General features: G+C 39.2%; 1 protein-coding gene and 1 long non-coding RNA gene across 7 annotated transcripts in view; one reads left to right on the plus strand and one right to left on the minus strand.

Annotated features, from left to right (window-relative positions):
* mef2d (myocyte enhancer factor 2d) overlaps positions 1–24,884 on the minus strand; it is a 134,586-nt gene that overhangs the window by 58,435 nt on the left and 51,267 nt on the right. For all 5 annotated transcript variants that reach the window (XM_041987179.1, XM_041987178.1, XM_041987181.1 and 2 more), the window contains exon 2: positions 10,230–10,621. In XM_041987179.1, coding sequence (XP_041843113.1) covers positions 10,230–10,283 — 54 coding nt within the window. In that variant the 5' untranslated portion in view covers positions 10,284–10,621. The remainder of the gene's footprint in view (positions 1–10,229; positions 10,622–24,884) is intronic.
* LOC121641197 lies at positions 20,243–24,673 on the plus strand. Of its 2 annotated transcripts, none has more exons than XR_006010667.1 (6): positions 20,243–20,750; positions 23,160–23,275; positions 23,570–23,627; positions 23,717–23,873; positions 24,301–24,493; positions 24,612–24,673. It is a non-coding gene; the product is annotated as an uncharacterized LOC121641197 (long non-coding RNA). The 2 variants fall into 2 exon arrangements; XR_006010668.1 differs by lacking the exon at positions 20,243–20,750 and adding an exon at positions 21,371–21,436.

Here is a 24,884-nt window from a genome sequence, read left to right on the forward strand (position 1 = left end):
CCAAAACCCAAAGACTGCAAGTGATGAGCTGTAGTTTTCAGTTGTCTGACCTCTGTGACTGTCATTCTCAATTTTGGCAAGAAACTAAAAAAAAAAAAAAAAAAACATTTCCCAAAATGCTGAGCTATTCGCCCAAGGCTTCATATTATCCAAGACCAGAGTCGTTCAAACCAGTTCATCCTCAGTTAAACCGAGATTGGAACTTTTTGTATTTCAAGACTCTAATCACGGTTTTATCACCATGCACATCAATGATTTGGCAATTTGAGAAAAAACACAGATTGAGTTAACATACAAGAAAGAGACATTTTCTTCTAGGGAAAAAGATTTCCAGACAGGGTGTCTAAACATGCTCTTTTTTCATGTACTCAGTTTTTACATTGCACACGCACTGGCTTTCACTTCCCTCCACATCATCTCCTCGCAGTCACATTCACCCTCCCTGTCGTTTTCACACTCTGTTATGCTCTTTTCCATGCTTTCTTTCCATGTCACACATGCTCTCATGCTCTCTTTTCCACACTCTCCTTCTGTCACACATTATTCCTCTCTTCGTCACACACACACAAACGCACACTCTTGTACAAGCCCCCTCAGTTGTGAACATGCAGAACAGAACTGGGAGTGTTGCTGAAGCACAGAGTCCCTTGTTGTCTGCTGATTGGCTTTGGAAGTGCTTCTCTGCTTAAACCAACTGGTATTTACAATCCAAGGAGATTTGGCTTTGTTTGGATTAAATACACAGGCTAGCACAAACACAAACACACACAGGGAGAAAATGATTAGTAGAGGGACAAGAGGAAAAGGCTTCAGGTGCTGATACAATTCATGCCATTTGATGTGGGAGAAAGCAGACTAAGAGTAAATGTCGGCACAGCTGGTGTAGAAAAGGCAGGAAGGTGCTGCACTTCAGGCCACACCCACCGGTGACATCACATTTTCCATCACATGTAAAAGGAAGTTATAAACCAGCTGTGGCATCTCAGATAAGGGCTGTGACCAGAAAAGCAGCATGTCTGGAAGACTTTTGACTTTTATGCAAATTGAAATGTTTTGTTTTTGTTTTTATTGTAGTGAGGTTGTCTGTAATATTTCAAAGTACACAATATCTTATCTCTTGCAGACATCAATCTAACTTTGAAGAATGGAGGAAAAGGCAGCTAAGAACAGGGCCACAAATGAGAATTTTTCACTAGTCAAGTACTACTCAAGTCTCAAAAATTCCATATCTGTTGAAGCAAACAGTATGTGTTATATATACATATATATATATATATATATATATATATATATATATATATATATATATATACACTACCGTTCAAAAGTTTGGGGTCACTTTGTCATGGGATTCAATAGGGAAGTGACCCCAAATTTTTGAACGGTAGTGTATATATATTTATTCAACTTTCAATATTCTTTCTTTTTTTAACACATTTAACACATTTACATGTCAATTCCGTATAATTTGATAACTTTTTTTTAACCAAAACACATTTGCTGGGTAAAATAATACTGTTACTTATCAGCTGTGCCTGATAAGCCTGCCAGACCAAATTACTATTTAAAAACTTGTATAAATGAGTGAAAACACTGTAAAAACACAAACAAATACCATCTTTTAAATCTTTACATAAACAGTGCACATCAGTAAGTTATCCAACAAGTCTGAGACAGCTCTTACAGACTCAGATGACCAGCATCTTAATAAATTTCACAGGAATTGTGCATGTGGTACAGCCCAAAGTGGAAGTTTTTTTTTTTTTTGGGTTGAGAACAGTGACTCATTGTTTCCACAAACAAACATTTTTAGGCTGTTTTTAAGTTGTTTAATTTGGTGAAATTAAACAACTTAATTTCTTGTGTCAATTGGGAATTTCTTCCCAATTGACACAATAAAAAAGCATGACAGTCAAGGCCAGGTACTTGTGGACTTTAGTTTTGAGCTTTTTCTCAATATTAAGCCAACAAAATATATATAAAAAAACAACTTTAGGTTGTAAGTGAGCCTGGATGCTTTGTGAGTTGGAAAAGAGCCAGTAGAGCTCAGGCAGTGGTAGAGGCTGATCACTCATGACCTAGACCTAGGAGGCAGGCCCACCCTCCAACATATCATCTCAACCACCAAATCTTCAGCACTGATTGGTGATTGTTTGGATGAAAAGAAAAAGAAGTTGGCAGAGAACTGAGCTGAAAATGAGACATTTTTTACGGATTTTGCTGTAAAAGCAATAGCATGATCAGGATCTTCCGGGCTCCTCTGGGATCAATAAAGTCTCTGTCTGTCTGTCTGTCTGTCTGTCTGTCTGTCTGTCTGTCTGTCTGTCTGTCTATCTATCTATCTATCTATCTATCTATCTATCTATCTATCTATCTATGTCACCTATCTTCTGCAGTGTGAATCCTTGATTATTGAAGCTGTTGGTGGGGTTTGCACATGCAGGTTAAGGGAGAGATGAGGATGTGGTAGCAACAGTTCAGGAAAGATCCGTATTGTAAACACTAAAACAGTCTAATTTTCAGATTTTCACTTTGAGACACAGTTTACAAAATTACCAGTGTTTGCCACCGTAAATGCCGGTGCCATGTAGACGAAACACTCAAATGATTAAAAAACCTAAGTAAATACACCTCAGCTCGTCTCCGTGTGGACATGGCCTAAGCTGCCAGCATGGCTGTCGAATTGGGCTGTGGAATTATGAATGATGAAAGCAAGATTGCTGAGATTTAATAGTAACTGTGCTCCAATTTCTTTTGCAATGATTATATATAAACTCCACTGTGACTCTTTTCTCTGATAACAGTGAACCTTTGGCTCAATACTTGCCAGGTTGAGAAGTTCACTTCTGTTTGAAATAAAATGAAGAAAAATGAGCTTTTTGCCAACATTTGAATGTATTCATGTTGATAACACTTTACCTCCACTGACACATCCTGTGTTTCTCCAGCTGAGAGCTGCTTAGCCGGCAGTACAGTTTTAAACTGTAACTGTAATTGAAAAGAATGAGGAAAGAAGGAGAAGAAAAGATAAAAGAGGCAGAGATAAGACAGAGACTGAGCCATGTGAGACCTTCAATCTCTACATCTTTTCTCTCCTGAAATCACTCTCTTTTCCATCTCATCCACCTTTCTGCTTCAGCACCTGACATGTTTAAGCCTCACTCATCACTCGCCCCTTTTGCTCCTCTTCGTTCCTCGCCCTCATTTTCTCTTCCTCTCTTCTGTTGCTTTTTTTCCACATCCTCTCCCCCATTCGCCCTCCCCCTCCCTCCTTTCGCACTCGCTCACTCATTGCTTCCTGCTGCCACAAATCAAATTATATCGGGGTCGTATCCATGGGCAACCGACTCCCGTTCTCCCCCCATTTCCCACCTCATCACACACTGCTACCATCATCTTACCTCTCTCGCCCCCCCACCGCATCATCTTTATCTCTGTGCCCATCTACATATCCCCCCTCTTCCTCTTCCTCCCTCTCTCTCTCTCTCTCTCTCTTTCTCTCTCTCTCTCACACACACACACACACACACAACATGCAGATGAATTACGTGGCGATGCTGGAAAGGGAGGAAATTACGCCTGTGCAGCATAACAAGACTGGCTGGTGATAAAGAGCGAAACCACTGCAAACAACAACTGCTCCCCTAACAAATCATAAGGCCATCCACTTGTGCCGAAAGCAAACAAAATTAGTCCAAACATCCCACTAAAACCTGTGTTTTTCTTTCTTTTTCTTTTCTTAGAAAAAGTGGGCTGCAGGGTGGCGACTTTGGGCCTGAGCTTCCATCCCGACGTTTACCACAAAGAGTAAACAAGCTGGAGTTAATTGGCATTAAGAGTCGAACAGCAAGGTAACCAATAGCAACTGAAGAATAAGACATCCTCAGTGAGGAGAGAAAGAAAGAAAGGGGGCGAGTGGTTTTTATTCAAGTGTCTGTGTGTGTGTGTGTGTGTGTGCATTTAAATATGTGTGTCTTGGCGAGGTTGTGGTTGTGTGGCAGATGGATGAGGAAACCACCACTGACAACCGCAACCTCCTCTCGCTGTTTCCTGTAGCCAAAACCTCTCTTTCATTTGCCAGCTTACAGTTTACATAAACAGGTCAGAACAATTAAAACACGATTCTGAGTTTTACCAAGCTGCTTTTGTTTTTCAAATCACTTTTCAAGCATAGCTAGTCAAGAAAACTTTTCTTTTTTTATTCAATTTCTGCCATGTCAACATTTTGTCAATCAATTTGCATACTGGGACTTTAGAAAAGCTAAGGTGTTTTCCCCCAATTTTTTACTGACATTTCAACATTTTCTTTGAACGATGTCTTAAACTTAGGATGAGGTGAGGGCAGGTATTTTAAGTGTGGGCTATTTTCTAAAGTGAAATTCACAATCTCAAATAGGATTTTAGGTTAGATGGCTGTGAAAACTCTCCAGATGGTGCCATCAAAACTGAAAACGAGTGTTGGAAAACATCTTAGATTTAAAAGTGAAAGGTGTAGGCCTCGGGTCATAAAACTGAAGTAAATAACTGAAAGTTGAAAAGTGCATTTCAGTGAGGCTCATCCCATTAGGAGAATGGCACCAAACTTTCCTTTATGATTTATTTTTAAAAATGATATGAATTAAGACAAAAGAAAATAAAACTTTTATTAGATAGATAGATAGATAGATAGATAGATAGATAGATAGATAGATAGATAGATAGATAGATAGATAGATAGATAGATAGATAGATAGATAGATAGATAGATAGATAGATAGATAGATAGATAGATGTGTTTCCATCATTTTAGCAAGGTGATGTGGTTAAAAGGGAATTAAGACATGACAGTAATAGGACCTTTTTGTTCTTTTATTATTTTAAGCTGTGCTATTAAACCATTTAAACTGAAGAGACAGTTTTTAACAATAAAAAACTCAACCTTTAATGGACATGTGAAGGTTGGATGTGAAGGTTTTACAGACTGGCCTTCTTTCAAACAATATTTTACATAAATTATTTGAAAAACCTGTTAACATTAGATATTGAACACCAAGTCACAGTCTGAGTGTTTTAAAAACTGCTTTTCACTAAGGAAATACAACCAGCAAACAGAGATTTGCTCAATACTGTGGATTCTCTAACTGGGTTTTTACAGCCTTAATTTTAATCTTCTCCATTGCTGGCCAGGAGTCTCTCCTAATTTTCAGGCAGGGTTTTTGGGCAATAGTAGGTTATATTATTAAGCCTAAATGACATTGAGGTATATTAAAATGTTTTCCTGTGTCTTTTAATACAGCACATTAGACTTTGATTTTGACCCATGTGGACAATATAGTAAAAAAAAAGCATTAAAACAAATATATAGTTACACTAAAGATTCCTGTCTTATGACACTTATCTGAATGTAATCATTTTTTTCCCGCAGATTGCCAGATGTATGACATTTTTTTCTGAATGGATGCCAAACAGTCCAGAACAATTTAAATAACTTAATTACTGGCATGGAAGTCATCTGTTGAGCTTTTAGACTTTTATATTTGTCATTAAAAGATAAACAAGATGCTGCTATTCTTAAATTACCTGCTCATTATCATCAGTTCTGCCTGTTTGCAAGCACATGCTAATTTCTTTGGCTGTGTCCCTGCCCATAAATCACCATATTTTTAGCAGAATGCCAGCAGAAATGGCCACCCCTGTTTTTCCTTCTTGTGCATCTTTTCCCAGCTTATTAAATCTGGTCCAGTAAATCCACAAGTTTGTACCTATAAATTTTTTTAAACCAAAGATCCACATATGTAATCAACTTCTTGGCATGTTTTAGATCCTCTACAGCTGTTTCTTGGCATAAATATAATTACTGATTCAAGATTCTTTCATTTCTGGGATAAAATCTTTTCTCCCCTCAGATCCCGTAGCTTAAATGGGACACAGTGTTAATGAAAAGTCAACTCTCTCTGTGTTATCTTTGATGTGACAAATGCTATTCATAAATGTAAAGGAAAAAAAGAAGAATCCATCAGAGCATTCCAGCATTTCCAGTCCTGTTCTCTGTTCTTTTTTGTGCAGCTTTGTCTCAAAATGAAATGTGGTATTTGAGATGCTGTCATGTTTCCAGCCGGGGCCCACACTCTGAACGCTGTTTATTTTGCGGAGCTTATGGCAGCATCTCCGAATCAACATGTAGGAGGGTGACGGGCTCCATGTACTCCAAATTCATTTGATTTCCTTTCAAAGGCTGCACTATTCATTAGCTGAAGCAACACAGAGCAAGCATGTAAAAAGCACTTATTTCTTTACCAGCTTTACACTCTGTGCCACTTCAAACAATCAATGTTACTGATAGAACTAACTGAATATGGTTTTACTGTGGGTGAGAACATCAGATAAAAAGAGGAAAAGAGAAATGCAAGAGCTGAGTGCATGCAGGCCTTCAGTATCAACAGGCTGACTTGTTTACCAAAGAGATTAAGAAATCATTTTCTCCTGCTTCATTGCCTGATCGTGGACAGTGAGGAATCTTTAAATGCAACATTATGATCGTGTACAGTATCACCGCAGAGGGCATCACCTTATTGACAAACTGTTCGACACCTGATACAGAGATAGGCTCCATTAACCAGAGCCTGCTCCAACTAGAAAAGCAACAACACCACCCCTCCTCCTTTATGTCCAATTTTGTGTTGATGAATAACAAGCTATCATACTTCACTGGCCCTCTGCAGGAGCTGTTTCCTCTAATTTACACAAATACAACCTGCTAAGACTGATGAGGAGAAAACTAAGGATGTCTTTCCAGACACTAAGGCCATCTCCGTCTCAGGTCTTACTGAGCTGGCCACCTTCTCTCTCTCTCTCTCCCTCTCTCTCTCTCTCTCTCTCTCTCTCTCTCCATTTCTCTCTCTCTCTCTCTCCATTTTGTTTTCCTTTCCTCTCTCTTTCTCTGTTTTTGAAGGTGGGCACGTCAAATCCATTACTCAATCTGCTCAATGGAGCAAAGCCCATTTACCAGTTGACTCATTTTAGATGGATCATTTACTCTTTCATCCTCACTGATAATACCACTGATGTAACCATAAGAGACCTTTTTTTTTTCTCTTTCTTGCCTATTGACGGGGGGGTGGGGGGGGAGAGCAATATCAGGCTTTTTATTCCTTATCACTGCAGGCAGTGGGATGTCTGACCAATACCACAATGTTCTGCAGAGTCATATGAGCCTCATGCAACACAATCCCCAGTGAAATGTTCCGTTGTTGCACTGTTAACAGAGGACCGACAACATTGCTCACACTACATGTAAACACAAAGAATCCCTGTTGGGGTTCGTTTTTGCATGAGTTAAAAGTTTTGCTGCTGCAGTGCAATTCGGTTCTGCAGAAACTTAAAATGATTCTAACTTTTTGAGATCTTACCAGTGTTTATGAAGAGACTATTGAGTTATACAGAGAGATGCAGCCAGTCATACCATCCACTTAGTGAAATTTAATGCTTAAGATTAGATCATGCAAACGCTTAAGTTTTAGCACAAAGACCTGGTGATATTTGTTTGAAAACTGAAGATTGTAATTTCCTTGGGTGATAAGAGATTTATAGTCTGACTAAGCAATTTAGATGTAACATCTTTTTAAGAACGACAGCATAAACAAGCACTTCTAATAGAAAATTCTGATCATATTACAAAAAGATTAATCTATAACTCTCCAAATCCGCTGCGGAACCAGAATTTTTCTTACTCTTAATAATCTCAAATGAAAGATGTTAAAGAAGGCTCCTCTTTTTGTTCTCTTATAGTGGCAAACTTCTATGGTGACATGTTTGAGTGAGTGGCTGTGACATTACTTTTATTGTGGCTGATTACCAATCATGGCTGATCAAGCCATATGGAAATGGGCCGAAAAGTTTCTAAGACAAGTGGAAATAGTTTAGAGCGAAGACAATGGACTGATAAAAGTCGAAGCTCTCCATCACCCCGGTCCACATCTTATATAGTGCAGCAGTTATATAAACTGAAGAAATTTAACACATTTTCATAAACAACTCATCATATACTGAAGCTTGGTCAAAAGACCTTTCTGACCCCATTTACAGCACTTTCTGAAAAACAGGGAATTATTTGAAGGTCAGTTATCCCTCTGTGCCGTTAAGTGATGCACCAGCTTTGCCAATTGAAGATGGTGACAGGAAAATGTCATTCTTCAGTAATGGATTATCAAAAAGTACCATGGACGATGTACAGAAGTTGAAGAAGAGAAGGAGAATGAATGGTTGACTACAACACAAGGAACATGTGTTCAACCTTCAGACTGAGGTTTTTCCACTTCTTTACTGAAATTAAACTGAAACTATTTAGCCAGAGTCAGGCATTAAAACCAGCTGATTACAGTAAAGAAAACATCACAATAGGGCATCAAAATATGCAATATAATATAGTCTGTTACAGGAAGTGTGGATGACATTTTCCACACAGCAGTTGTAACGTGTTGACCAAGCATCAATATGTGAAGAGCTCGGAATGACAACAGGTTGAAGAAATCCCATTTCAGTATGTATTAAGTCAAAACTAACAAAAAACACCAAGTGGTGTTAAACTCTGTCATTATGTACAAATCCAGCTTTAGGCTGGCTTCATACCAGCTGCATGGCACGGAAAGACATCATTTTCATTTTAGCTTCCATATTAACGGATTAGAGCATGCACACCGGCTGTGTGACAAGTCTCAGTTGCAGCTCAAACCACACTTGACCCCGTATTAGCAACAATACACTTTTCACAGTAGTCTCAATGTGGAGGCAAACTGTCACAGATATTGAAAATATATTATGCGTTGTAATATTAATCGTTTTAATTTCAGCAACTGTATGTTAATAAAGGGGGGTGTTATGCTTATATGTTTAATATAGCTATAGAAGGATCTTGTATGGGATTTAATTATGTCAGTATGTTGACATAATTAAGGTTCCATGGACCTGAGGGCTAAAAAGTCTTTTCACAGCTACTTGTTTATGAAATTTACTAGTACTGGACAACAATAAAAATATTTAATCACATGATTTTCTGTGATCAGTTGTGATTAATTGCACTTTTACATGCAAATTAAATTATTCAAAAGTAGTGTATTGCAAGCTTTTATATAAAAAGTAAGTTTATATGACCAAATGTTTAGTAACATTTAGTTTAAAAACCATATCGACATTAGTATTTTCTTTTCACAGAAGCAGATGAAATTTTTCCAGTAAATCTTAACTTTAAATCAAGTATATATGATAAAAACAGAAGAAAACTTTAGGATTTATTAGTTAAAAGGTAACAAGTCAGCAGGATGATTTTGAAAGCTGTGTGAACCATGCCTTCCTGCTAAACACAGAGGGAACAATATCTGAATGTCAGCCATCACGTGTGTTTCCCTGCTGTAACGGATTAGAATCTTATCTCTTCCATGATGTGTGGGAAGAAGTGATATTTCAAAAGAAAATAAAGAAAATTGCCTCAAACTTGTGCACATAATTTCAGTTACCTTACAATTCAGCATTTTCTCTTAGAACTGTTACGACAGAGTATAAGCAGTAGGAGAAACAGGGACATTGGATCAGTAATGAGGCAATGACCTGTTAAGTTTATACAAAAGCAATTCAACAGCTTTTTAAAACTTAAAATCTTAAAATAAATAGAAACGCTGTGAATACATGTTAAACTTTCCTTGGTAATTCTGTGACATAAGCACAGGAAAGTGTTTTTATCAAGTGTGCACTTGTTTCCCTGTGTGGAGATGTTGACAGACACCAGTTCATGTGAAGCTGCAACACTCCACCCAGATACTCCCAATAGCCGAGACGCAAGAGGACGGCCATCCCACGCCAGAACCCCCTTCCTGTTTCCTATGATTTGACTGTAAGTGTATTCAGAGTCAGTGAGAAGCAGATTTTGGACAAAAACAAGTGTAGACTTTCCCCATGCATACACATTCATTAGGGGAAATTTAGTTTTAAACTGTGTCTCTAAAGGAAGCATCAGTTCAGAGATGGCAAAGACAATGTTATGAATCCTACAAAAAACTCTGCTAACCACATTACCACCTAATCTGCTGTTCTGCAGTTACCTTTAACGAATGCTCTAGTTTTCTAATTCCTGTCCTGACAGCATCACTACTCCAGCTAAGTTGCTTCATACCAGGAAATGATGATGCAGCCATTAATTAAGGTGTTAGAAGTTGTTATACATTCAGGTAATGTTAGCTTATTGCACTGGTGCTGACCTGTCTGTTGCGTTCATCAGTGATCCTCTGAATCTGGATCTTTTTCCTCCCCATGGTTCTGGTGTTACAGTGGGAGGAGCAAGGGGGAGTGGCAAAGTCTGAGGTCACAGATGACTGTTGTTGTTTTTCTTCTTCTTTAAATGTTTAGCTGCTTTCGCTTTGTCCACTTTGTGCAAACCGACTCTGTTTGAAGCACCTGAGCAGAGAGGCTTTTACTGCTATGATGAGAAAAAAAAAAAAAAAAAAAAAAAAGGGAAGAGGAGGAGAGGAAGAACGGGGTTTTGTGTGCAGTACCCTCCTCAGATCATGGTCCTGTTTTTTGGGGACAGGTCATCCACACTCAGGTTCCACTGGGATCTTCTGCCCTCTCCTTCACCTCTGCTGGGCAGCTCCTGGAAAACAACACAGAGGAATTCATCAGACTGAAAGGGGCAGAAAAAGGCTTTGTTTGTATACTGTGACCCAATTTAGCTACTACAAACACTGTCGTCGCCTTGACCTAACATGTAAGACAGAATAAATGACGCAGCAATGCATTTGAGACGCCATCAAATCAGAGGCACATTTGGCTGAAACTAAGAGGAGATTGGGATAGAGGGCGGGGGGGTGGGGGGGTCACTACATGCAGAGCAGGAGGCCTCAGGGGTCTGTGAGGAGGGAGGCTGTGCTGTGTCAGCTTCATTAGAGGCATCACCGCCACATCACTGATCTGCTGGTCGCCCACGGCAACCGGCTGCCCAGCCTGGGCTGCCTGACACGCCGAATGTGATTCCCCAACAAGAGGCACAACAGAAATGAGCCACAAAGTTTGTGGATTCTACATATTTTCCAAAGACTGTCTTGTCTTATGATGATTTCTCTATGAGAAACTGGGTCTGTGTTTAACATAATTTACATCAGCGTCACCTGCAACACCCCAAGGATGGGAATCATTATCCTTTTAACTACTGTATGTTGAATTGATTTTCCGCTGTCTCAGGACAGATATCTGACATGTTTGTAAAGCAGGATGAGTGGGCAGAATTCCAACAGCGACTCTGACTATTCAAATACAGGCTGGCTGATATTATTATGCTTTATTAACTGAACTGAACGGTGACCTAATTTCACGCAACACCAGGAAAGATGAAGAGTGTAAAAATGTGTGTCTAATCCAGTCAACCATCTAACTAACCATGAAATCACTGCGGTCTGAGATGCATTATGGTGTTTGATCAAAAACAGAAGATGAGTATGTTATAAATTCCAAATTTCAGAAGAGCACAACAGGGCAAGAAAGCCCAGAGTGCTTCTGCAAATTCATGCAAAGTCATGAATGAATGAGAAGGCCGAAACCCAGGAATGGCAACAGAGGCAAGAACTGTTTTAGGCCCTGTAACTACTATTTGTGGTTCAGATATAAAAATAGGACTCTCTATATATACATACAGACTGTGTACACACCACTTACACAAACACACAGACAGACACACACGGAAACAGTGGTAGCCAAGTGGCAGCATTACAGAGCTGAAGCATCTAGAAAGCCGTGAGTACAGGAACAACAGCAGCTCCTCAGCGTTGTTTGAATTCTCTCTACCTGGGGGAGCAGCAGCAGAAGAATGCCCTCTATTTACATCCATTCTTATGAAACAAAGAGCTTGAAACTGTCTGTCATGAGACTGACATTCCTTTTGTGCTGCTGTGGGCGCTGCACGGCATGCTCGTTTAGAGAAGATGCAATTGGCTTAGCTTTGGCGATGAGCTGCTTATGAATAATGCACTGATGGAGAAGAGTGGAGGGAGGGGGCTGAAGGAAGAGGGTGTTATAAGTGTCATAATTGCTTTGTAAAAAGGCTTGATGGAGAACTGGAGGCTGCCTGAGCCTGGCTCTCACAGAGAATGTCTACAGTGAGCTGCAGGAGCTGAATGTACTGTGTTACTACATTTGTCACAAGTGAGATTTTAGGGCCTTCAGTGAAATAATTTTCCAAATACCAACATTTAACTCCTCCACCTCTGTTCACCTCCATCTTGCTCATTTTGAAAGGCACAGCTTTAATGAAAAAATTCCATAAGAGGTAATGAAGCCTACCTGGATCACCCTATTAGTGTCCTTCCAGAAAGATCGTGGATGTGCAGTTTCTTTTTTTTTTTTTCTTTCTTTTTTTTTTTTAATTCAATCACAAAAGATAGAGAATAAAGAGGCCACAGAGAGGGTCTCGCACTGGTTGCGGTGAAGTTCAAAGGCAGTGAACTGAGGGATTTGTCTTTAGGCTGTGGGCTGATCACACATGAAAAGGCTGCTTTATCTGCCTAGGGTGGTCAAGTCCTGACCTTTTACCCTTCATGCTGCTGCAGTTCGCTTCCCATGTCTGATGTCAGGCAGAATCTCTGCTCTCACATGGGAAGCGGAGGGCCTGGAGTCCGTCTGCTGCTTCACTGAACAGGCGAGAGTGATAAAGAGGCTCTGGACACTGCAAAGATAAACGCTGATAATTAGGAATCTACAAGGGACCCAGATTAGGACCCTGGGGAACACCTTAATGTGTTAAGATATTTTCCTTCTTAAGTGGTGTTGAAAAGCTCTATTTATTTATTTAGTTTTTGGTTTTATGTTGGTTTTTGTTTTTGCATTTTTTAAACAGTAAGAGAAATCTGAAGTGAAGGAAAGCAGAGCCTTTTGAGGAATTTGTACAGGCATTACAAGTACCGCTGCTACATCTACTACATTTTAACAGTATTTAAGAGCAGCTGATAGAATATTTTGGCTTGTCATGGTTTGATAAAAAAAATAATTACTAATAAACTAATTAAACTGCAGTTTATAAAGCTGTGTGATGCCACTTCACCCTCTAATGCAAGATGTTTTCAAGCACATTTGTATTAACAACAAAAACTAAAGTTAAATCAGTTTAGGATTTATTTAACTGTTTTCAGAAGATGTCTGGCATTGTTTGTAGCATTTATGTTAAAATACCCCAAAAGATATTCTTATTGAAAATAACAAGGTAAATAAGGAAGTTGAGTATTTGGACATCATTTTTGTATCAAAAGACATTAAACTATTGTACAAATTTGACTACTAAGCAGGGAGGGCATTTTGGGTCATGACCTAAGAACAGCCTCAACGGAGATTTGTGCTTGAAAGTAGAGTTAGGAAACATTGCATCAGATGTTTATCCCTGACATCTGTTCCTGTGATAGTAAAGCATTTCAAAGCTTCCATTTCTGTGATGTGGGTGGAAAGCCATAAGCTGTGAAGGCAAAAATGTGATTTAAACATTTATTCGTGAGGAGAAGGTGAAACTTCTGTGCAGTAGCACAACTCCCTCGCCCAACCGTCATCTTCTACAATCAGACATGGAAAAGTGATTGGGCGATCAGGGGTTAAGTGACTTGCCAACGGGCACGTCAGCCAGATTTTCCCAGCCAGTCGTGGTTTGTGAACTACTGACCTTCCCCCTGACAACCTGCCTGGCTGTCCCCCAGGCTGAAGCTGCCCTCGATATTACTGATACATTGCCACCAATGTTTCTGCTACAGGCTGAATGTGTCAGAACCTGCAGGGAAGGAGCACAGGGCTGTGACTGAGTCATGACACACACTAAAAAAAAATAATAAAAAAACAGGCCACTTACATGCCACAAAATACAGGAGGAGAGCAGTGTTTGGGCTAGACACGCTCTGCGTCAACAGGGTATTGTGTTGGCTTTCATAGAAGGGGGCATATAATGTAATCAGATGACGATGAAGTCCTGCACGTGAATATTGCATTATATTTGAGACCATAATGAGAAATAATTGAGCTAAATGTTCTAAATTAGTTCTCTGGATTTTCTTTGTGGAAACCTTAAAAGATAATTCTAAGAATCTTTTTTTTCCATGATGAATAACAAAAGTCATCATGGGAGATAATTTCAAGCCATCTTAGAGAAACGTTCATTATGCCAGTATGATAACTTTAATAAAACCTTGATGCATCAATTTATTGGTCAAGCCTGAGTCTGTGTTATCAATTTGTCCACTTGTATATGTGTGTATGTGTGTCTGCATCTTCCTGCATGTTCAACTTTAGCTGCCCTGGTGTACTAAGTGTAAGTGGAGCAGCCTGGAACACAGAGATAACAGTCAACGGTAGGGGGCTGGTAGGTGAGGGGAAGGAGGCTGTTTTTTTCCCCACTCATCACTGACTGCTAACATGTGCCAAAGCTGACCGTAACCAGCACCACTGCTGATGTCCACAGCTTGGTGCCCTAAACTGTGATTATACCAACCTGGGTGAATCAGTGCAAGAAGCTGAGATTTAAAAAGAAAACAATAATAGAGTTGTAATCACTTCCAAAGCTTATTGTCCCTGACTGTTTGTTTAAAAGAAATTAGCAAAGCATTCAACTCTTTAATTAGCAAGAAAATGCAATAATTGAAGCTGTAAAAATGTCCTATTCAGGCACAAAACATCAGATTTTAAGTGAAGCACTCATGAGTCAAAAAGCTGAACTTGAATCACTGAATGCTGATTACTAATGTTGATGTGGTTTTTGGCACTTCAGATGAATAAACATTAAAATAATGCCAATAAAAATGTGCATATTTTAACTCATAGTATTGTCAACTAAAAGTAATGGATTCTGATGCAATTCAATTTGGAATTAGTGTGGAAACTCTGTCACTAGTATCTTTGTGTTTATGTCATAAACAATAAGGTAAATCTAGAATTTACGTGTTAAAATATAGATGGCACCAGGGAATGTTTTCGAAAAGTGAAATAGATTGTATAAGATCTTAAAAAAATCAAGTTAGCAGTCAATTAAATATATGAAAGATGCTCACATCAGTTATCAGATCCTGTTAAAAAATATCACAGAAGGTACCTCACAGTCAGGAGGAGCACAAGGTTTCAAGTTTCAAGAAGGCCGAGTGCTTGGATATAGCTGCTGGAGTCATGACCTCTGGAGCAGGCTGTGAAAATGACTGATCCCTCTTACGTTTGAAGTCAGAGGGATCAATATTTCAGCAATATTTATACATCACTCACTGTTCAATCAAATAGGTCTGACATGATGGACAAAACACAAGATGACAAATGGTGCCATCAGATGACTTCACCTGAAATCCAATAAGCAGATATGTTGAGGTTACTCTGTGCTGTTTTATTTAACCAAAGACAGAAAAAGCTGAATAAAACCAGAAACCTTGGAAATATGTTTCTGCTTCAATGAAGAGCACAAGTTTCAGGCACCTTAAATATAAACACACTTGTTTTCAGTTAGTTTTGACCATTTTTCTCTCCTTCATTTTTAAGAAATTTCAACAAGTTGTTTGAATGCACCTACTTAAATCTTGTTCATACAATATTAATGAGAATTATACAGAGCTGTCCACCTTCAAAATGCAATTTGTTTTATACGTAGAGGAAAGTGTAATGGATTTATTCCTGCTTGGGGCACACAAAGAACTGCCACTGAGGCTGATGGTGAAGGGCTGGGGGAAGGCTTGTAACTGGGATGCTGAAAATCCCTCATTTGACCCGGGGAGGCTCGGTTTGCGGCCCAACCTTGAGGGTGTTCTGCCAGCACCAGCTGTGTGATATTTACAGCCTGTTGCCTCATGTTCCTGGGCAACCATTGGGCACAGCTCCCACCACTCTCAAGCTTCAGGTCACCAAGCAGGGGTCTTTGCAAAATCAACAAAACCCAATGGCTGACTCTGGTAGGTGTTTCAGCAGGTGGAGCGATGGGAAAGCACGGTGACACATAGTGGAGGAGGGGAGTTGTTGGCCTTACATCTGAGGCCTGGCTTATGGTGGTGATTGTGCTTGTGCATCAAGGCTGCCAAACCTGGCAGTGGAATACGATCTTCCCTTCCCCCTTCTCATTCTAACCAATCATGGGTGAGACTTTGGAGAGGTGGGGGAGAGAGGAGAGCTGATGCACTGCAAGGGCAGCACTTCAGAGGTAGTGGTGGTTTGGGGAGAGAGATGAGATGGAATGGGAGGGGTGGTAACAAGATCTGTGCCTCTTGGCTCGTGAATCACACCCGCGCTGCTGGGGCGCTATCAATACTACAGTCTGCATGGGCATATACACACACTTTCAAATATAAAGACAAAAAGTTGCACATACACACAGAAAGAAAAACACACACCCACACACATAACACAGAGTGCCCTAACTGTCACTGATCTACTGTATGCATTCAAAGCCTTTGGTGTGAAGGCAGCAAAAAAAAAAAAAAAAAAAAAAAAAAAAAGAAAAACAACACAATAATACACCCTTGCATCTGAGTGCACACACAAAGACACAGGAGTGCACCTTCTGCCCAGAGCCCTATGAGCATGTGGAGCAGATAAGACTTGTTGGCAGGCCACATAATACTTCTAATAAGGTTAGTTGTTGACTCCGAGACTGCTTTACAAGCATGGACTATGTGGTTTGACCTGTCAGGTTACATCACAGTCAAAGGTGAACATACAGGACATGGTAAAAGCCACACCCAAACCTGAATGATTCGAGCTCTAGGTTTGTGATAACCATGGTATTTGCTGCTCCTGTACTACTGAAAAAAATAACTAAAACACTGACAAAGACAAATGAGAAAGACTGAACACAAAAAACTGCACCCAAAAAGACAATCCTTATGCGGCAGATTACAAACAGCAGGTAGTGAAATACGCTGCTGAAAACGGTAATCAAGCAGCAGTTGGCGGAGTTGTTCGGAAACTACACCAAGGATGAAGAATTTAATCGATTCAGTGATGTTGGATGAGATCGGGAGCTTGGTAATCTTGCTTACCGGTAACTTGCTTGTTGGAGTTGCTGGCTTGTTATGTTAACTTAGCCTTTTCAGGCTCCCAGGTATGTTATGTTATTATGAAGCTGAATGTGTTTAGGGCTTCTGCTATATAAAAGATCTTGGTGCACCATCATGGCAAAATAAAGCCACCATGCCTTCAGAATTGTGATTTTTCTTTTTTTCAGATGTTAAAAATATAAATTATATTGTATCGAGAGTGACGGCAAAGAAATGACAGAGCAGAGTAAAGCTTCTTATGTACTCCACAAGAAGCTAGAACTTTGCTTTGGTCTTGTCAATTCATACTCAACGAGAAGCTTTGTACGCGAGCAGGAGTAACTCTGTGGTATATTCTGTGTCTTTATGTTACACTGAAAATTAGACCAGGTGATTCCATATTTAATGTGAAACTTCGTTGGTGGCAGTGTTATAAAGAAACTAGTTCTCCCTCACAGTTTAAAAAAAATCCTGGAGGAAGCCATGGTGTCACGTTAACATACCAGACACATATTCCGCATAAATGCGACTTTTAGTCCAGTGCAACTTATATATGTTATTTATTTATTGTTTTTATCCTCTTCATGATGCATTTTATGACTGATTCAACCTTTACTCCGGACAGACTTTTAGTCTGGAAAATATGGTACTACTCATTGATTCAGGCTCATTTGTTTTACAGTTCAGATCATAAAAACCACTGTAATCTTTCTCATAGTGCAGGTTCGCAGGTTCCCTCCTTCACAGTTTTTTCCCATCATCTTAAACCTGATGCAGCACAACAACAAAAGGCCTGTAAGAGACTGAAATACCCTCTAGACAAAACACTAATGACATCAATGACACTTAAGAAAAAAAGGGCGTGGACATCCGAAGGAAAGTTTGTCTTCACCGACCAAACACATTCTTTTAAGTGAATCCTCTTACAAAAGCCAGCCAGGCATGATCGAGACATCTGACTGACTCTTAAACCCAGGCATTTATCACAAGTGTTATCTGGTTTATTTTGATGAATGCAAGTGAGTGGGAGGAGGAATGCTGCTGTTTTGGTCACAATAATATCTGTGAATTTATCATAGCTACCAAAAATATTTTTGTGAGCTTTATCCATCATTAACTACAAAACGTGGGCCCTGCAAGAATGCAGAAGGCATTCAGTGATAATAAACACTCCACACAGTCTGGCACAGACCCACACACAACTGCAATCCTTTTAACTTTCCCCGAAGAAAATGGTTTTTTCCTTAGTTTTTTTTTATTATTAATTTATTTATTTTTTTCTTTTGTGTGTGTGGTTTTCTAACAGCAACTGATCATAAAGGCATCTTTCAATTTTGCCACAGGAGACCCAGCCAGGGTGGTTCTGTTGTCAAGAAACCCCTCAAAACAAGTGTCGAGCAGCTGCTTGGAGACCCACAAGTCTGTCCATTCTGCTTCGAAATGGTTTAAAGATGCAGCAGGAAACAAAGGAAACTACCAAACTTAAAATAAGATCATCTTAGAAACAGAAAATGAGATTCTCCTTCAAAGGAGAATCCACCAGCATTTGAAGGATATGGAAGAGTCACCAAAAGACATTGAGGCAGAGAAGCCCAAGGTAAACTTGTTACCTCGAGCATGCTAAAAGAATTACTATTAGATCTTGTACTAGGATGGACAATTTCCTGCCATGTGAGTGGCCTTAAAATCCAAAATGCCAATGCAATCATCAAGGTCAGCTATGTATCTCCAAAGTGTTGTATAAGTGCAGAATTTAAGACTCTTGAGGTAGTTTCAACATGTGTCAAGGACATGAGCCTAATGACACATTAATGGTCATCTAAGCTTTCAATTCAAGAAAGAAAAGGGAACAGGTGTGATGTTATGAGCTGCACAAGAACACAAGCCACCATAAATCAACAAACTGCTCCCCTATGCTCTTGATCCTCTTTCCACGGGGCAGTGGATGGTGTCAGCTCGGCGGCTGACGATGTACAACAGGCCACACAGCAACTCACCTCACACTCCTTGCCTATCTGTCTCATGAAGTCATCAGAGGCACCAGCAGTGCACCCCACTGATGGCTTCTCATGTTGATCTGAGAAGTAGAGAGTTTCTGAATATTTCTTAGGCTATTTAGCTAAATTCAAGCAGAAAGCTCATTACAGCTGAATGTTATTTTCAGCCACATGACGGGGCAATACGAACACTGAAAAAAGAACCATCAGTTGTGACATTTTCTCTTGAAGTTACTGCATTGCTTAAATGGTTTTAAATGACTCAGAGTTCATGTCAGTTCAAATCAATTCCATTAGTGGAAACACACACATGCCGAGGGCTGCAATGGCTCAATCACTCATTCTTACCGTCAAAGATTAGAGGTGCTATGGCAAAACAGAAAAACAAGCCGTTTTGGGTTCTGGACCAAGGATGGCTAATTTTAGGGGGGGCGGGGAAGGGAAGAAAAAAATAAATAGAAGGAAATATGAGCTCCAATTTGTGATAGTCCAAGTATAGATCAGAGGGATACAGTCCTGAAAAGAAAAAGGGTCCAGCTTGGAGATGCACATGTGCCACTCTACAATCGACCACTGAGGTGACAACTGCTGGTGGAACGCCTCACTTTGAATGCCCCAAATTACCCCTCTAACTGGACACCCCACGGCACCCTTCAGGCCCCCCTCCTCTGCTGTTGCTGCTTCTCTTCAGATCCCCCCACCCACCCCACCCCATCACAGTCACCCAGTACACTCATCTCCTCCCTCCTCGTCAGTAAACCCCTCCCAGGTCACCCTTTGCCCTAATATGCCTTTAGCAACTGCTACCAATTCATCAGTGTCCATATTGGAACATGTTGCTCAGCTCTTTAAAGGACTATTCAGCAGCTTTACTTCATATCATGTACTCTTTAGGGCTTTCAATGATAATAATTTCCATTATACATTAATCTAACTAATTATTTAGTATATAAAAAGTTCTCACAACTCAAATTAATGTTAAAAAGGTCAAAATGTTACAAATTACTTTATGTTAAATCTAAAACACTTCAGAAAACTTGATTTTCACTTTGGGATTGACTGTTTAGTCAAATGGTAAAGACCTACTGTACTTTTAAAAATTGATGACTGATTAAAGTTTGTGTTTTTGTTTATTTAAGTTTCTCACATGGTAAATATATTGTGTATTTCTGAGTTTGCTTCGGTTTTGATCTGCTGGTTGAAACTTTTAAGAAGTGTGTACGCGTGTGTGTGTGTGTGTGTGTGTGTGTGTGTGTGTGTGTGTGTGTGTGTGTGTGTACTTACATTTGCTACTTTAAGGGGCCCAGAGGCAGGGAGCCCACCAACGGTGTGGGGCCCAAGAGCTTCGTGGGGCCCAAAAATCAGGGCCCCACAAAGATTAGCTATTTAAACTAGCATAACAGACCCCCCTGACATGCCTCCTGCTTTTTTTTCACTTTCCCCACAAGGTGACAATTTCTGGAAATGTGTGTGTCAACTGTGTGTGCTCTCTAGCGATCCCAGAGGCTTGGGGCCGTTACTACAAGTATACACACTTCAGAAAGTGTGTATCTTTAGAACCAATAAGAACGCGTTCTCAACTGAGTGACGATGAAACCTCCAATGATGATCAGGGTCACAATTAACAATAAATAACACTGAACTTGATTGGCTGTATGTAAAAACAGCAACTAATTTGGGCTGGATCTCCACTTCCCTAATATGGATATGGTCTGTTTGGCACCGACAAGCAAGTTCGTCATGACAGCACATGGTAAGCTTATTTATTTATTATATATATATGTATGCATTTTTTTTTACTTTGACATGGCTCTTTTCTATGTAGTTTTAACCCAGTAGTCTGTTTCTAACGTTGGGGCAAGAAACTGTAACTTCTAATTAGTCATTTTAGATATTTTAGAATGTACTGCTAGCTTGCTATAGCATGCTTGCCCACTAACATTAGCAACTAACTAGCAAGCAACATTAGCATTAGCATTAGCTTGCTAGTTAGTTGCTAATGTTAGTTGCACAGGTAGTAAATTTTATATATATATATATATATATATATATATATATATATATATATATATATATATATATATATATATATATATATATATATATATATATATATGTATATGTGCTTGCCTGTGTGTAAGCGATTGGTATTTAATTATCGTCAGAAATGTAAAACATAAAGACGTAACTAAAAACTCACGTTCTTAAAATAACTGGTCGATATAAATTCATAATATCATTAAAAACTGCTGTGATTTTTATAACAAAAGTTTTAAGACCAGACCAGATTAAGTTAGAAGTGCGTAATTATTTACAACGCTGATTCGCCCCACGTTACTGTGGGCTTTAAACGCACCGTGGCTGTACTGATCTCACGCTGCAGTTGATTAAACATCTTGGATAAAATCGCCACAAAATCAGGCCAAGCAAACAATAAATGTAAGTTGGCTTGATTTATGTATGTCTTATATCAGTAACAGGCGGCTGGTAATAAGTTTTTCACCGTGAAATACTTTTGTCAGCTCCTTCGACGGTCGGACAGTTTGTCGGACCGTTTGCCGACAACTAGCTTGCTAGCATTTATAGAAACAGTCGATTTAATGTTCACACTTTGATAAGAAGATGGGTTTATAAAGTGTATTGAACGCATATAATGTACCATATTGCGTGTGGCGTAGGACCGGCTTTTTTTCTGATGATGACAGCCTTGTGTCGATAAACATTCTATTAAAGATGCGGGCTTGAAATAACGTGGATTTTCGTAGTTTCTGGGCCACTTGTCATATTTATTAGGCTGCACAAGTGACGCAGTGACGGTAGTGTGGAAACATTCCAAAGTAGTCGTTAGTAACAGCCGAGCGTATGTTGCAGTTTTAAAGTTATTGGCCGACCGTAGCCAGCACATTTTCAATAGCATCGTTTTAAGGAGATCCCAAAATAGGAAAGCCAGATTTTCGGCCATGGCTTTTTGTGGAGCAGTGGCAGTAACGTCTGTGCTTGTTGGTAGTCACAACCAGGAGTTGAGAGTGATGTGAGCGCCTTTATAGCGAAGACGTTTATAAACAATGTCATGTATGATGAGGATGCTTTAACGCCCACATTTTACTGGTGAGAGGGTCTGCTCTGGTCCTCTGCACACCGCGACAGCCTCGTCTCCCCCTCCCTCTCCTGTTGTAAATCAGCTGATCGGCTTTTCTGTCGCTGGCACCATTGGCCTTTTGCGTGTGTTTATCTTTCAGCTTAGTAGGAGGAAACTCACGTTTCATGGTTCACACCGGCGCATATTTATCCAAAGGTTTTATTCCTAGCTAAAGTGATTAACATTTATCAGTGTCATGTCAATGAGATCCATGTCATTGTCACAGAAACAAGAAAACATCATCTCCAAATCATTGGTGCTGTGTAGATGTTGGAGACATAGGTCTGATCATTTATGGGCCATTAAAAACGTGAGAGAAAATATTAACAATATTCTGAGATTTAAATCAGGGAAGCTCTCCTCTATAATAAAGTAGCTGACAGGTGGTAGAAAAGATTTATACTTCAGATATGCAGGGGCAGGTCTAAAAGTTTAGATGGGGTCCAGGCAGGGACACTGACCAGCAATAGGGTTGCTACAAATTAATCTGATTGGAAAATTTTAATCTCTTGACAACCCTAGTTTACATATATATAGATAAATATTGTATGAAAAGTGTTATGATTTCTGCAATTACACTCTTGTTTGGATTTTTTTTCCCCCTGACTGGCTAAAAGACAGGAATAAACATGCTTTAGACTAAAGTAAACAAATCAGACTTTTGATAACAGTTCATTAAAATAAGATCTATGATGAATATGGCTGTCCTGTAATGATTAGTCTGCTCTTCATTTCAGTTGAGAATGTGTGACAGCTGAACTGCCTAAAGGATAGACAAATATTTTACATCTTTAGATTAACAAAGTTACTGCATTTCTTCATCAGTATTTACAGTTCAGGAAATCAATCTAGTTGTCATGAAGCTGCATGACTGTAGTTATGCTATCTTGTGGAAAGCATTGTGTACCATAGGTTTAGACAGTTGCTGCATTAATAAATAAATCATTAGTTTTAAAAGTGAATCTTTGGATTGATTAGTGAATGATGTTTTCTCTGTAATCACATTAGAATTCTCTTTTTCAGAGCCATAATGATAAAAAGGAAGAAAAGGATCCATCCTACTGAGGAGGCAAAGTTATACATACAGTCTTCTACGGACAAGCCAGGGTTTATAGAAAGATTTATCGATAGTTGCAAAGGTAAGGTGTAGAAAGGCCTTTGTGGGTGTGTGTGTGTTTGGTGGGTATTGTGTGAGACTGAATTTCCTGCTCCAGTGTTTGTTGTAAAAGAAATGTTTTAAATCCTCATTTTTGTCACGGTTATGCCGCGTGTAATTGGCAAGAGTTTTTTTTTTTTGTTTTTTTTTAAGGAAAATCAAGTACCAGTATTTGGGGACTGCTTTCCAAAACATTTTCGGTTTAGATTAATGGGTTATTAACAGACTTGTACAAATCTTAACAAGCGTTGAAGAAAATCTGTGTAATTTGAATTAGGTGTGTTGGATCGGGGAACATCTACAACATGCAGGACAGTAACAGTTGGACATTTTTAGTATATATGTATGTTACAGATAAGAATAAGTCAATGCTTTCTTGATCACATCTTAATCTGAAATCTTTTAAAATCTTTTAATCTTTTAGGAAGAGGAGTATTCGCTGCCCAGCCCATTGATCCAGGCACCTTTGTCTTGGAGTACAGAGGTGAGCTAATATCTGTGGAGGAATGCCGGTCCAGATGTTACTCAGAGAGAGAGAGTACATTTCTCTTTGAATTTGAATGGCAGAATCGTCGGTGGTGGTAAGCATGTAACAATTGTGGTTTTCTTATTTTTATGTTTGTTTTTTTTTCCTTTGGGCTGGGGGTTTGTAGATTTTCATGTGATTTTCATTTAAGCCTGAAATCAAAATTTTTAGTACCTGATTATGGAATAAAAACTCATCAAATCATTTAAATACACATGCTGGGTCAGGTGTATTATTTTGTCTAATAAATCCATTTCAGTTTTTCCTTGAAAGTATTACTGCTTTGTGTTGACATTTTGGAGTAACAAGAGAGCATTATCATGGGACTTCATGCTATCACATAATACAGTTTAAGTAGACATGAGTAATGTATATTTTATATTTGAAATTATTTCTTTACAGTGTAAGGTTTGATATTTGAGTAGAAAGTTGTACATCAGTTGTTCTTAACTGTTTTCCTTTTACATTTTATACTGCTTTAGTATTGATGCATCCAAAGAGGATAAATCCCTTGGAAGACTGGTTAATGACAACCACAGATGTCCAAACTGCACCATGAAAAAAATTGTGGTGAATGGGAGACCACATTTCTGCCTGTTTTCTGTAGTGAAAATAGAAGTAGGGACTGAAATTAATTACAACTATGGGGATTCTAAATGGCCATGGCGTAAAAAAGTGAGTGGATGAGTCAAGCATGTATGATTGCATGTTTTCCAGTTTTTCAACCTGACAAAATATCTTGTATTCATTTTTTGATTACTACATGTGTTCTTGTTGTGGATTTAAATTTCAGATGACAAAGATGCAGACCTCTGCAGGGACAGCTGAGACTGTGTTGTCCTCCACAGAGCAGCCTAAAGAGGATCCAAGCACCATTAATGCCAGCATGCAGGTAATGGAATAATGTGGTTCAAACCCAATTTAGCTGCATTTTCTCTATGTTCATGAGATAGGAAGGCGTTGAGAAAACTAACATCATACATACTCGTGTCCAGTCTTGTTCTTCATGGGGCCCACGTGAACCAGAAACCCTGGAACACTTTTGGCTTCCTTACACACCTGATTT

Source organism: Melanotaenia boesemani, chromosome 6 (genome assembly GCF_017639745.1).
Source record: "Melanotaenia boesemani isolate fMelBoe1 chromosome 6, fMelBoe1.pri, whole genome shotgun sequence".
Lineage (NCBI taxonomy): Eukaryota > Metazoa > Chordata > Actinopteri > Atheriniformes > Melanotaeniidae > Melanotaenia > Melanotaenia boesemani.